This window comes from Dermacentor variabilis, chromosome 4 (assembly GCF_050947875.1).
Source record: "Dermacentor variabilis isolate Ectoservices chromosome 4, ASM5094787v1, whole genome shotgun sequence".
Lineage (NCBI taxonomy): Eukaryota > Metazoa > Arthropoda > Arachnida > Ixodida > Ixodidae > Dermacentor > Dermacentor variabilis.
Genome location: NC_134571.1, coordinates 188,828,317 through 188,843,011, shown reverse-complemented (window position 1 = coordinate 188,843,011; position 14,695 = coordinate 188,828,317). Strand labels below are relative to the sequence as shown.

The window sequence follows — 14,695 nt, the reverse complement described above, 5'->3', positions numbered from 1 at the left end:
ACAATTACATGGCATTAAGGTTCTGATCTATGCTATGCATAAACAAACCATACAACAGATGACATGTTGGAGTTTTGAAAATAAGTACAAATGTTTATATCGCAGTTAATGCAACAGCATTTAAGTGACCCCTTGACAAAAACTTCACTTCGCATAGGTTCCAACAAGTGCACTGAATCCGCATTTTTCGCTCATTAATGTGTTCGCTACTGTGTGGCGACATCTTATAGATTTCAAAACAAAGCTGAATGATTTACTTCGTTACAACATATTTAAAGAATACGCGCATCAGTGCGATTGCAACACCAGAACTTGACACAAACACGCACAAGATAGAATCGGAAACATGCTCAGGGCAAAATCCACAATGGTTGGATCCTCAAACTTATGAAGATGAACAGTTTCATTCCATCGCTGTTAATGAAAGCGAGAAAAAATCTTAACTTTCTTCTTGAAAAAAGTCGCATTGGGTAGTTTGGAGATGTAGTCAATGATTAACACTTTCAAAATAAATGAGTATAGCTTGCTAATCATATTGAAGCAGCCAAGAAAACAGTTTTTCCACCTTTGAGCGTTGAATTGCAGGCAATTCCAGCGTGCCTAAAATTTCGCAAATAAAATATGTTTAGTAATAGCAGATAGCAATGGACATTCAGTCTTCTTTTTTACTTTCTTACATTGGCTGAGTAATCTAGTTTGAAACGACTTCCATTAACATGTAATAATGCTGAGCTAATACCATTTAAATACATGAGTAGCTTAAGAAATCCTGATGATTGCTATATATTAGAGTGAAAGGAAGGAAGGAAGGAAAAAAGTGGGGAAGGAATGTCAGGGAGGTTAACCAGCTTAGCTAAACCTGTTTGTTACCCTGCACATGGAAGCGGGATGGGGGGATGAAAGATGGGAAGGAGAGAGAAAGAGAGCACATAGCACAGCACACACGTTGTCAGTTACAGCCCATCACTCTTGCACGGTACGTGATATAACTGTCACAGCCGCTTGTCCAAGCCCGTCTCTATGAAAAAACTAAGTGGTCCCTTTGTCGCGTTCAGCTGCGATATCTTTTGTCGGCGACATGTGAAAACCTTTTCAACTGACAACGGTATATCGTCAAGGTGGGCTAGAACGGAGGCCAGGGACTGTCTTTGAACATTATATTCAGGACAGTCGCACAGAATGTGTTCTAGCGTCTCCTCGCAAAGACAGGCATTACAGAGAGCGCTGTCGGCCATTCCAATGCAAATGAGCCTGATTTCGTGAATGCCACCCCAAGCCATAAGCGATAAAGCAGAGTGGCCTCTCTTCAGCGGAGTCCAGTTGGCATACAAAGATACATCGAAGGGGGCCGGTGGTATTGATGATTGCTCCGGTTGGTCTGGCTGCTTGGTGTGCACCATAGAGAAAGCGTGATCTCCTGTGCAAGCACTCGAAGTCTGTTGGCTGCGTCGGACCGTGAAAGTGGTATGGCCTCTTCCTGTGCGTCTTCAAGAGCTTCTCGACCGGCATTATCGGCGTCTTCGTTTCCTATTACGCCGCAGTGACTTGGCAGCTACTGAAACGTTACGTGATGTCCTTTCTCATGTGATGTATGGAGTAGGCATCTAATATCGAATACGAGCTGTTCGTATGGCCCGCGACGTAGAGACGATAGCGCAGATTGTAGGGCTGCCTTTGAGTCACTGAAGGTTAACCATTGTCCAGGTAGTTCCCGATTGACGAAACAAAGTGCAGCGCGAAGAGCAGCTAGTTCCGCAAATGTCGATGTCGTTGGGTGGTCAGTCCTAAAGCTGATGGTAATAGCTCTTGCTGGAACAACCATAGCACTGGACGAACACTGGATGTTTGTGGAACCATCAGTATAAATATGTACACTGTCCGCATACCTCACGTGCAGAAGAAGCAGAGACAGTTGTTTCAGCACAGGCGACGACAGCTCAGACTTTTTCCCGATTCCTGGTACACTGAGATGTACTGTGGGGCCGATAAGACACCAAGGGGGTATCGATGGTTTAGATGCAGCGGTGAAGCCCGAGGGAAGTTTGTCGTTGTACTTGACGATAGTTTTAGAGAATGATGCTTGGTGCCTGTCTGAAGGCAGTGTTGCAAGGTGGTGATAGGAGACACGTGCAAAATGTCTGATGTGCGTTCTCGGGGCTTCCACTGTAATGTGAGTTTGCATTGGATGGTCCCGAGTAATCGCAGTAGTTGCCACTGTTGACGTGCATCTGGGCAAACCACGGCAAACTCTGAGTGCTATATCTTAACAAAGCGAGAAAGAGAGCTCTGTAGAGTTTCAGCATTGCGTCTACTGGCAACCCCCCCGTCTTTCCTGTCAAGTATTTAAACAACTGGGAAGTTGCTGTCAAGTGCCGTTTCATGTAGGCCACGTGCAGGCTCCAACAGAGGTCTCGGTCAATAATTACGCCAAGAAATCTGTGCGTTCTGACATAGGAAATGGTCCGCCCATTGATTAAGATGACATAAGGCGTCATTAGTTGGCGAGTAAATGCCACTAGAGCGCCTTTTTCTGGTGATATGCTGAGACCTTGTTTACACAAGTAGCTCGCTGTCAAAGTTGCCGCTCTTTGAAACCGCGCACGTATCTGACGACGTGTGACTGCCGAAGTCCAGACACAGATGTCGTCTGCGTATATTGAAATTTTGATGGTAGTTGGCAAGTACTCAGCAAGTCCAACAAGAGCGAGGTTGAATAGCGTCGGGCTGAAAGCACCGCCGTAAGGAACGCCCCTGCTGGTATAGCGTCGCGTAGTTCGCCCGTCGTCAGTTAACACAAAGAATGTTCTTGCAGACAGGTAACTTGCAATCCACAAAAAGACTCGACCACCTAGGCCAACCGTCGCAAGAGTGTCGAGAAGGGCCTCATGTAATACGTTATCGTATGCGCCTTTCACATCTAAGAATAAAGCTGCAGATGAGGATGATCATAGCAACTTTATTGTACCACCGGATAAGGAGGCCCCTACTCCCGTCCCCGGCACACAGGCGTTGGAGACGGGGGCCGGAACCTCCGCGATTAGAAGCAAGCAAAGAGGCCTTGACTCTTCGCGGCTTCTTCCGCCAGGCGGATGGCGTGTTGCTGTGGAGTAGGGTCCTCGCTCCGCAGCAGGGCTTCCCAGGCCTCTCTACAATTTATGTTTGCTTTAGCGCCTGGTGAGCTAGCGCATTCCCAGATTATGTGATCGAGGGTCCCTCTTGCCCCACAGTGTTTGCACTCACCTTTTTCTCTATCATGCATAACATGGTATGCCCAGACCGGGTTTACGAAGTTCCCCGCTTGCAGGCGCCGCCATGCGACTGCCTCTCTGTTGTTTAGACTTTTATCCGGTGGTGGCACCAGTCTCCTGCGTAGCCGATAATTTTCGACAATCTCCGTATAATTTTGCAGACGCTCGTCCGGCAGTCGGGCGGTTCCACAGCCACCCGGAAGTAGAGAGCTCGGGCTAACTCGTGGGCCGCCTCGTTGCCAGGAACAGACGTGTGTGCAGGGGTCCAAATTAGGCTAATTTTTCTGTTCAGCCGTCTACTGGCCAGAACCCTTGTCGCTTCCGGCGAGATCCTACCCTTTCCAAAGTTCCAGATGGCCGTTCTGCTATCGCTAATAATGAAATTTGCTTCCGTTCCCACGCAAGCGAGCGCTATCGCAACTTCTTCAGCCGTTTCCGAGTTGAGGCTTCTAATGGTGGCGGCCGATACGGGGGCACCTCGGCCGTCGACCACCGAGGCGACCGCCGCACCCGACTTGCCACTTGCCGCGTCCACGTACGCAACCGACTTGCTGTCCATTGAATCAAAGCGTTTGATTACTGCTTCTGTTCTCTTTTCCCTCCTGTCCGTGTTGAATATGGGATGCATGTTACGAGGGGGGGGGGAATGATTATATTTTCTCGGCGGTCCCGCGGGATGTTTGTCTTGCCTCGCAGTCCCCTATCTGTTTGCAGGCCTACCATTTCGAGGATAGCTCTGCCCGTGGTCGTTCGGCTTAATCTTTCGAGCTGCGAAATTCTGACAGCTTCTGCTATTTCGTCCCCGGTATTGTGCACTCCCATAGAGAGAAGCTTCTCTGTGGAGGTGGTAATTGGTAAGCCTAAGGCCCTCTTTATGCACCGTCGAATGAGCAAGTCGAGTTTCCTCCTCTCCTCTGACCTGATGTTTAAGAAAGGCGTGGCATAGCAGACGCGGCTTATTACGAATGCTTGGGTTAGTTTAAGCAAGCTTCTTTCCTTCAGGCCTCGTCCTTTCAGCGCGACCCTTCTAAATATGCCAAGTGCTTGTGTGGCAAATCCCTCTAGATTTTTGATTGTCCCATCATTATATCCGTTTTCCTGTATGAAAAGTCCTAAGATTCTGATTTGGTTTACCTTTGGGACTGGTTTCCCCTCTACCTTAATGTCAAATTCCAAGCTATGCTTGCACCGGAGCGACTTTGGGTTGTAGACGAATAACTAAGACTTTTGCGGAGAGCACGAGAGACCCCTACTGGCAGCATAGTCCACGACAGTGTCCGCCGCCGCCTGCAGGCGCTCCTCGATGCTGGCATGGCTCCCCTGTTAGCCCAGAGGGTGATGTCATCCGCATACATACTGAAAGTTAGCCCCTGTATGCTTCTCAGAGCTTCGTGGAGGCCCCTCATCGCCACGTTGAAGAGGAACGGGGAAAGAACCGAGCCCTGCGGCGTGCCCCTGCTTTATAATTTTAGTGTAGGAGATTCAATATCTTGGAACTTCAAGCAGGCAGTTCTGTCTGACAAAAAGTCCTTAACATAGTCGAATGTTCGCGCGCCTACACCGATTTGTTGGAGACCGTGGAGTATCGCTTCGTGTTTAACATTATCAAAAGCCTTTGTCAAGTCCAGGCCGAGGATTACCTTGGCGTCTGTAGAATGTGAGTCGATTATGTCATGTTTTAGTCGGAGCATCACGTCCTGCGTACACAAGCCCGGTCGGAAGCTGATGATCTCGTGCGGCCACAGGTCGTTCTGCTCCATAAAGTGCGTCAGTCTTGTCTGGGCTACGCGCTCCATAAATTTCCCCATGCATGAGGTTAGGGAATCGGGTCTTAGATTTTCTAGTTTAGGCGGTTTGCCCGGGTTTGGAATTAGGATCACGTTTGCAATCTTCCACTGGCGTGGCAGGTGGCCTTTAGTCCAAATTTCTTGCATGTACTCCGTCAGAGCGCTGATGGAGGCATCGTCCAGATTTCTTCGAATTTTGTTAGTTATTCCGTCAGGGCCCGGGGCTGATTTGGTTTTTAGTCCCAATATTACTGCCCTAACCTCCGCCTCCGTGATGGGTGCGTCGAGCTCCTCATTTGGAGCTCCGTCGTACTCCGGGAGGGGGGGTGCTATGCGTATCACCAATGTACATGGTGATTAGTTTGTCCATAAATTCCGCGTCTGTACCCTCATACGCGTGCCTGGTTTTTGATAATCTAATTCCCGATAGAGATCTCGAATTGGTCGGATCCAATAGGTGTCTCAGCAGACCCCTCGTTTTGGAAAGGCTCATGCCCCTCTCCATCTCGTCGCATCTGCTGCACCAATTCTGTTCGCATAATTTGATCGCGTAATTTTCAATTTCTTTGTTATGTCTAGCAATCCGCCTTCTGAGATTACGGTTCGATTTCTGCTTCTTTAGTCTGCGCTCCATACCACGTTTTGCCTCCCACATGTGAAGCAGTTTGCTATCGACTATTTCCGGGGCATCGTCCCTTTCAAGCGTCTTGGTTGCCTCTTCAACGTGACGCGCGATGACCTCCGTCCATTTCTCTATGTTTGTGATTTTCCCCATGGCAGCTTTCTCTCGCTTCTACTTAAATAATCCCCATTCGGTGATCCTCGGTTGACTCGCACGACGCGTCCTCACCCCTTTTTTAAGGATCGAGGCCAGAATGAAATGATCACTTCCGAAATTGAGCTCCAATTGAAGTTTCTCCAATTCAGATCTGTCATATTTTTGGAGAAGGTCAGGTCAGGGGAGGTGTCTGCGCACACGCTGTTACCCACCCTGGTCGGACTGTGTGTAAGGTGAGTCCTAGCTCGTGCGCGTCCTCCCATAGCTGCCTACCTTTTGGATCTTGTTTAGCGTAACCACATTCCGGATGCGCTGCATTAAAGTCACCGACTATTAGCAGGGGATTAGTCCCGGCTATCTGAATAGCTTTGCGAAAGATGGCCCTGAATCGCACCTTTCTCTGCTGTGGAGTACTGTACAAGTTTAATAGGAACACGCTCGGTTCCTCTTTTCGTCCCGTAATAATTTCCAGAAGCACTGCCTCAATGTCTCTCCAGTTGATTTCGTGCACGACTGCCGCAATATTCCTCTTAGTCAACGTAGTGACGCGAGATTTCTCACCCCTGTCACTTGAAAAAGCTTGGTACCCTGAGAGTTGTGCTGCTTCGCCCGTCTGCTGCTGGGCTGCAGCTAGCGGTTTCTCATCTAATAGCGTCAAGTACTGTTGCACTAACGCTCGCTTGCGTTGGAAGCCGCGACAGTTCCACTGCCAGACTAAAGACTCACTTTGCGCGCCTCTGGCCATCTTGGAGCTGGTCGAGTTGTTCCTCCGCTTTTAGTTGCCATTCTCCGATGGCTACTAATTCTGCCCTTTGCTTTTGTGCTTCACCCGTAAGGGATTGGATCTGGCTTTGAGTCTGCTGTATTGCTCCCATAATTTGGGCCATGAAAGAATCAAATTTAGCTTCGATTTTTGCTTCTAATCTTTTCTCTAGTGCTACCAACGGATCAACGTCTTCCCCTTTGCGTTTCATTGGGGGTGGTCTAGCCGATTCGATAATCATATTTTCCTCGTCCGGTGCTGCAGCCTGCATGGGAGTCGCAGCCGTAGTGACCGGGCGGGTTGGCTTCGATACCAATTTTGGTTGCGCGTTGTGGGTGGAGGGGGACCCCGTACACGCCTGTAATTTTGGTCTATGCAACTCTTGAGTGAGCTTATTAATGACCTCTTTGCTTAATATATCGATCTCCTCATCTTTCTTATCTTTTGCCTGGGAAACCCCACTGGCAAAGCTTACATTGTTTCGGTCCCTGCTCTGCTCCCGCTTCTTAGTCCATGGGTGCGCCGGGTCCCTGGAGCTCGATCTCCCTCTTTGTCTGGGTCCGGAGCGCCCCGTGGTGCGGGACCGCAACGGCCACGCTGCTGGTGCCCTCCGGTGGTCTCCTCCAGCCTCAGAAAGGAGTCGGTTCTGACGCGAAAGTCCTCGTTTCAGTTCCTGACCTTGGAACAACCCCTGGGATTCACCTCGGCAGTCGCTCCGGCTTGCTGTTGCTGCTTCTGAAGTTGCTGCTGTAGCATGTTGATCTTTCGTTCCCACTGCCTCTTCTTCACCTCGTAAGGAACACGGTAGAGTTCTCTACATTTTCTGTCACCGAGCGGGTGTCCTTTCCCACACAGTTGGCAATTGGGTTCACATAGATGGTCTTGTGGTGGTTGCTCCATGCCACAGCCACGACACTTCACATACGCGGGGTCCGGGCAGACGTCCTCGCGGTGTCCGAGCCGCCCGCAGGCGTTACAAACTTCGTGCTTCTTGCGGTAGATTACGCAGCGTTGCGCCACGGGCGTAAGTCTCACCCACCGCGGCACCTCTTTGTCTTCGAACAGTATTAAAACCGTCCTCGACGTTCTTCTGACTCATCGTACTCCCAGGACTGGAGGATTCCCGTAGATTTGCAGCCTTTTCAAGATATCTGCGTCCGAGAAGGACAAAGGGACTTCATGCACGACGCCTTTTCCGCAGTCCTCCGGCATAGCGACGTACGTAGTCATTTCAATTTTTCCCCTTCGAACACGAGGAGCTTCAAGTCGGCGTATTTTCGCTTCCTTTCCGCGCTGACGGTAGCGACGAGAATGGAATGTTGCTTCACATTCATCAAGATGACATCCTCTCCGGCGGCGTCTGGACTGACGCCAGCCGCCCTTAGTATTACGCCTGCCAAATACGCACTTCCGTATTTCATTAGACGTACGAGACCGCCGTGCGGCCTCATGACTACTTTCTCGGCACCGTCCCGAAGTCGGGCAAATTGCCTTTCAGCCGACTTAGCCGCCATCTTCCTCCCTGCGAGCTTCTCGGCGGCTCGCTGCCGTTCCATATGGCGTGCCTCGTTGTTCACTAGGGGGGCCGCTTTTCCTTTCTTCTTTCTAACGTACCATTGCCCCGGCACGTTCAATTCTTCCGGATCGATCTCCGTACCTTCTACGGTCTCCATCATAGTCTTCGAGCTGAGATCAACCACATTGTCGATGGAAGAGCGGTCACGTCGGAAACCAGCCATGGAATTCGGATAAATCTTGTAGTGTTCAAGGTACCATTCCAGGTGGCCAATGATCATCCGTTCCATTATCTTTCCTACACTGCTGGCCAGCGCTATTGGGCGGAAAGAGGTGAGCTCTAGTGGGGATTTGCCCCGCTTAAAAAGTGGCACCAGGCAGCTTACTTTCCATTCGTCAGGAACATTTCCCTCCTGCCATGAGGAGTTGTAAACACTCAACAATTCTCTCCGTGCGGAATCTCCGAGATAGCACAAGGCTCGGTACGATATATCACCTGGACCTGGAGATGAGCGCCTGCAGAGAGCTAGTGCCGCTTTGAGCTCTTCCATTGTAAAAGGAAGGTCCATGCGGCAATCACGGGAATGTATTAGAGTGAGAGAATTATAACATTGAACAACCTTAATCATAATATGCTAATAACATTCATTTGCAACAAACAGGCTAACCGTTGGCGGTGTGCGAGGCTGTACAGATAGGCAAACAACCCTACGGCAAGTGCGTCTGCCGGGGGCCTACGTTCGGGAATTATGTGCAGCACGTATTGATATGGCCTTCTTGTTAGAGGTTCACAGTACACTAACAACGCGAGACACAGGACAACAAAGTCACATACAAAGAGAATTCATTTAGTCACATACAAAGAGAAATCAGTTGCCTTTGAACACCAAACGGTTTCGTAAATGTATTACCCCAAGGCACAAGGGTCACTAAGAAACCGCATCGCTGCTAGACGTATTTCCAACAAACGTTGATACCGCGCTTTTGTAGGCTGATACCATTAGCACACATATTAGCGATCATCTCGGAATTGTTATGTTTACTGCGAAAAATCGACACAGTAACCGCAGTAGGGTTCCATAATATTACATTCAGAAAGTAACGAATCAATCGAAGGTTTAGATCTTTTTGCGTTGATATTGGACTACAAGCACGCAACAGCGTTTACGAAGCAAGGTCATGTGACACCGCATATATTATACTCATAAACATTTTAAAGGAAATTTAGGAGATATTTCCCGTTAACCGAGATAAATAAAGCTTAGAAACTTGGAAACTGTGGCCTCGCCACGAATCGTTAGGCATGTAAATGCAAGCTCATGCTGTATACACGATTTATAGAAACTAGAGATCTCATACTTTTAATATAATTCATATAGGAAAAAACAATTAAAAATGAAAATCAACCACTAACCGTTATTACCAAACCATATTTTTCGGAGGCAAGTAGGCAGCATTCAGATGCGCTTTGGAAAAACCTAAATTCTTCATTGTATCCAACCACCTCCAATACTGTGTCTGTTAACATTCAATCCAATGGGAAAGGTCTACACGGTAATGTGCTAGCCATCGCCCTTCATAATTATTTAATTAAACAGTTTATCCAAGTTGGGTGGCCGCAGCCGGCACACCCAACTGCAGCGCTTGCATTTAAATTTTTGTAGTGGAATAGCTGCTCAGTGAAAAAGTGTAATTTTTTTTCGGAGATAGTGCCTATCAGAGGGTGATGCGCTTTGAATATCTCCATAATTCTTGTTACATATTTTTCTTAGCAGACGCAAGCACACCTTTACAAACTTTGTTCAGTTTTATCCCATAATCTGGATTCTGGCAATTTATATTTTTTGGTACATATATCTCGTTAATAAAATGTTTATTCGTGAAGAGCGCATTCATTCTGCTTTTCGTTTATATATTACACAAAGTATTGAGTGCAGTAGTTCCTTCAGAAAAAAAAAACCTACATGAAACACCAGTTTAAATCATGGCTGGGAAAGAGTTAGAGAATCATCGTCCAATTTTAATATTTCCCATCTTTTCCAAAGCCATAGACAAAGTTTGCCACGTTGAACTCTTATCGTACTTGGACAAGCATAACTTACTGCATGATTTTCAGCACGGCATCCGAAAACACCGACCAATAGATACAGCATGGTTCAGGCATAAAGAAGTTATTTTACCAGCGGTCAAAGAAGCAATTGCCGGTATTTAGTTCATTTTTGAAAGGCTTTTGACCTTAGCAATCATGATATATTGATTTATGAACTAGAAAAATACGTTGTCCTGTGGATTCCGCACAGGCTTCTGAAATCCTATTCTTCAAATAGAAAACAGTTCGTAAGCATTGAAAACAATTTGTATTTATTCAAAATGCGTGCTGGCGTTCGGCAGGTCAGTATACTGGGACCGCTTCTGTTCCTGCAATGTGCAAATGATTTACCGCGCAACGCTCGCGATTTCAGAAGAATCTCTTGCGCAGATAATGCCACAGTTTCCTTACGGGTGCATCTTAAAAAGGGATATAATGGAAAGTACATATGGCACCTAGTAACTTAAAAAGATGGGTAGATGTAAACCGTTAAAAATAAACGCCTCTAAAACTAAAATGGTTCTGTTTGCCTCAAAAGATAAAAACCTTAAAGGGTACTTATGGCAGCTGTGGGATCCTCACCCGTGCTCTTGGGACAAATGAAGGACAACACAGTAGCGCAAACAATCACAAGGGCATTTATCGCACCTTTCATAGATCAATGTCTGCTAGCCGAGTTTGCTATCCCCAAAACATGCCGATGGGCGCACGACAAATCGCGGAAGTCCGACTCACCGCGACCGGATAACGAGCGAATATGTTCGCCCCATGCTGGACACCAACGCCTGGTCGTTCGCGCGTACGGTCACGCGAACGGTGGCACGTTCGATTGAGGCCTCGCAAGACGGTCTCGCAGAAGCATGGATCGGCGCACGCGCGGGACGTCCGCGCTGCTTTCCAAACCCGAGCCAAAGAGGAAGAGCCTTCTCCTCTCCGCGCCCAAGTAACCCCGCTGTTAGGTGGCGTTAGCAGAGCCACACTCGCGCCATCTCTCGCAATGCGCTTCAACCACACCGACTGCCGCGTGCACCAGGACACGCGGCGAAGCCGGATTACAGGACATGGGAGCTATGCGGGAAAACAACATATCGGGGGACGCGTGAGGGTCACGCATCCCCACACAGCTTAGGTAATGAAGTTATACAAAATATCAATGGCCTAAATGCTTAGGGTTTGGTCTTCTCTAATAATTGGGTGTGGAATTAGCATGTAGGATACAATAAATCGAAAATGTCTTCTTTGGTTGCTATCTCGCGTACCAGTCATATGCTTCCGGTTAAAATTAAAATACTTCTGTATAACTGGCTTGTATTCTTAATTTTACAGCATTGTAGCACCACCTGGCGAACGACTGCCGTTACCAATCTGTCAAAAGTGCACTTACTTCAGTAATAAAAAGGCTCTTCGTTTCACTGCAAATGTGCCGTACTTCTCCCACCGTGGCGGCCTTATTATAAAGTACGATATTTTCCCTGTGTTTTCATCATGCAACTAAACAATGCTCATAATTTTCAAAGATTTCTTAAAGAATAATTACAGCGTAACTATTTCACTGCCTGGATTACAGTAAAATGCGCAAGCAATTAACACCAGCAAGACACAAAGAATTTCTTTTTTTTCAGTACCGTGAACGAAATAAAATAAGCAATCCACATCCTCGAATTGATCATCTTTGTTGAATAGGTTAAACGAACATAGCTCTGACAATACTTGCCATGCCAGGAACTTCAATAAAATGTACTGTGAACAGCTTTCTTGCATATGAAACCTACCTCTATAACTTACGTTTGTTATTATCTATATTTCTATTTTTTTGCAAAATTGTATGCGTTGACATGTTGCAAAAATAACCCGCTAAATTTTTACATAAAATGTCTTGCGAAATTAACATTATAATTGCACATCTTTTTCTGATATGTACGTATTCATTTGCACGACTTTTTTGTGCGTGTTTATGAACTGCATACAATCGCTGGACTTTTGTTTCTACTGTATTGCTATAGGGGGCAGGACATCCGTCAGGCTGTGTTAACATATTTTTGTATTCTCTCTCTGGCAAGGAAAATAAAACTGAATGGCAAATTTAATTGAAATTGCTCAAGGGCTAGTGGCTTAGTTCCACGCATTCTCTCATTTCCTCCATGATTATTTTCTCTAAAGGTTATAAGAAGTTAAAGTTAAGTAGATTTTTTCTTCTTCTAGTGTATGTTTTCCTCGTTATCCGTTGAACCTAATGATGAAGTATAAAGATCTTGTGTCTTTGAGCCACTTCGAAATGGAGGAAACAATGAAACCGAAGTATGTGCACGTGATGATCTTGATATAAAGTGGTTAAACATCGTATGACTGTGACACGTTTGTAATGCCTCGACGACGCCGCATGAATCATTTCGTGTGGCCACGTGCCATGATTTTATCGCACTCGTCTACAACCTCTAGGAAGCCTTGAGACATTTTATGACGCTTTGAAGAGCTTATTGACATGGGCAACCACTGAAGGTAGTGATCCTTACAGGCGGAGTAAACTTATAGTTCAGTGCCCTTTGTGATATCTTCAAGCTATGCAAGGTGAAGAGCGAGCGCAGAAAAGATAAATATGCAATTTCAATTTACAGAGCCAATAACTACACATTTCTCGGTGCACCTTGCTCCACATGATTGTAAGTGTGATGTCATGACAGCAGAAAGTATTCCCCAATGATTGCGACACTGTGAACAAGATGACGCTAAAAACGGCTGTGCGTCTTATGACGGCAAGTAGAGAACGAGCTTTAACAGAAACAAAGTTAGGGTATTTCACACATGGCGCTAGTTTAAGCCCAGTAAGTTAGCATATTTTAACATCTCTGTTGCGAATAGAAGGGTTTCTGTTATTATTGAAGAGGAAATGACCATGGTTTTAACGACCGGCCCTGGTCAACATCCACAAACGCTGATTTTGCAAGAATGTTACAGATTAGCGCAAGCAAACAATCATATCGCGCCAGCGTGTACCAACCTGAAACGGTGGTCTTTATCTTCTCCGCAAGTTCTTCCTCATATTGCTGCGAAATTGGTCCCCTGACAACGACGAAAGCAGCTGGTGCTTCTCCGTACTCATCGTGAGTCAGTCCTACGACGACCACTTCTGAGATGTCCCGCCGGTGTTCTTGGAGGACCAGTTCTTCTATCTCAGCAGGCACCACCTGATTGTCCAAGCATTTGATCATCTCCTTCAGCCGCTGGACTATGTACACCCTTCCATCGTTGTCGTAATATCCAGCGTCTCCTGGATTTAATTGTACACGATTGGTATCATCTTCAGTAAAATGCTATGTTTATGTCCGCTGCAGCACAAACGCTTTCCCTGGCGATCTTAAATTACAGCTGTATTGAGCTAGCTGATTCCAAGTTGTACTTGAAAAATAGCTAATTTGTTCACACCGTCTGATTCTCTGCTGCCCTCGACTACACTTCTCTTCCATTGGCTGCCATATTAGAAATTGTATCATAAAGGGGTTGCCTGCTCTACTCATTGCATGGCCTTCCCAGCTCCAATTTTTCCTTATAATGCGAACTACACTATATTGACACGTGCACTTATCTTTATCGGGCAACCACATTTAGCCGCCTAACAAATGTAATCGCACAGCGTGGGACGCGCCTGCATGTGCCCGAAATTTCTGGAAAGTTATCGATGTTTCTATCCGCTGTCTGTTGTCGCCGAACCTTATGTTATCTGATTTCATCACTTGACGCGAATGGTGTGGAACTTTGTGGAAGGCACGCGGGTCCGAACGATTAGTCTGGAACATTCGACGACTGCTCTATAGAAGCCGACGCGCTTGACCCGCCGATCAGATTTCCGACGATCGCCGACCATGTTCGCCGCTATCGTTGTGCTATAAGTGTCATCATCATCATCATCATCAGCCTGGTTACGCCCACTGCAGGACAAAGGCCTCTCCCATACTTCTCCAACAACCCCGGTCATGTACTAATTGTGGCCATGCCGTCCCTGCAAACTTCTTAATCTCATCCGCCCACCTAACTTTCTGCCGCCCCCTGCTACGCTTCCCTTCCCTTGGGATCCAGTCCGTAACCCTTAATGACCATCGGTTATCTTCCCTCCTCATTACATGTCCTGCCCATGCCCATTTCTTTTTCTTGATTTCAACTAAGATGTCATTAACTCGCGTTTGTTCTCTCACCCAATCTGCTCTTTTCTTATCCCTTAACGTTACACCTATAACGTCACTGCAGCGCTATAAGTGTAGCCTGTTTTATTGGGCACAGGTTCGCCCAATAAAAGCTAGTTTTGTATTCCACCGTATTGCTGTTTTCTTCACCGTCACTACCACGTGACAATATGGCTACCAGTGGCGTAGCTAGGTCGTCTTGCACCCGGGGCCCATAGGTCTCCTGTCACCCCCCTCTCCGGGTGTAGCCGGCGGTAAGAGAGGTGTCTTCAGACGTATATGACACCCCCCCCCCCTCACTGGCCCCTTGCACCCGGGGCCCACGGCCCCCCGGCCC

General features: G+C 47.1%; 1 protein-coding gene across 1 annotated transcript in view; it reads right to left on the bottom strand.

Annotated features, from left to right (window-relative positions):
- Positions 1–14,695, bottom strand: part of LOC142580019 (uncharacterized) — a 121,259-nt gene that overhangs the window by 24,463 nt on the left and 82,101 nt on the right. The window contains exon 9 of the mRNA XM_075690745.1: positions 13,179–13,448. Coding sequence (XP_075546860.1) covers positions 13,179–13,448 — 270 coding nt within the window. The remainder of the gene's footprint in view (positions 1–13,178; positions 13,449–14,695) is intronic.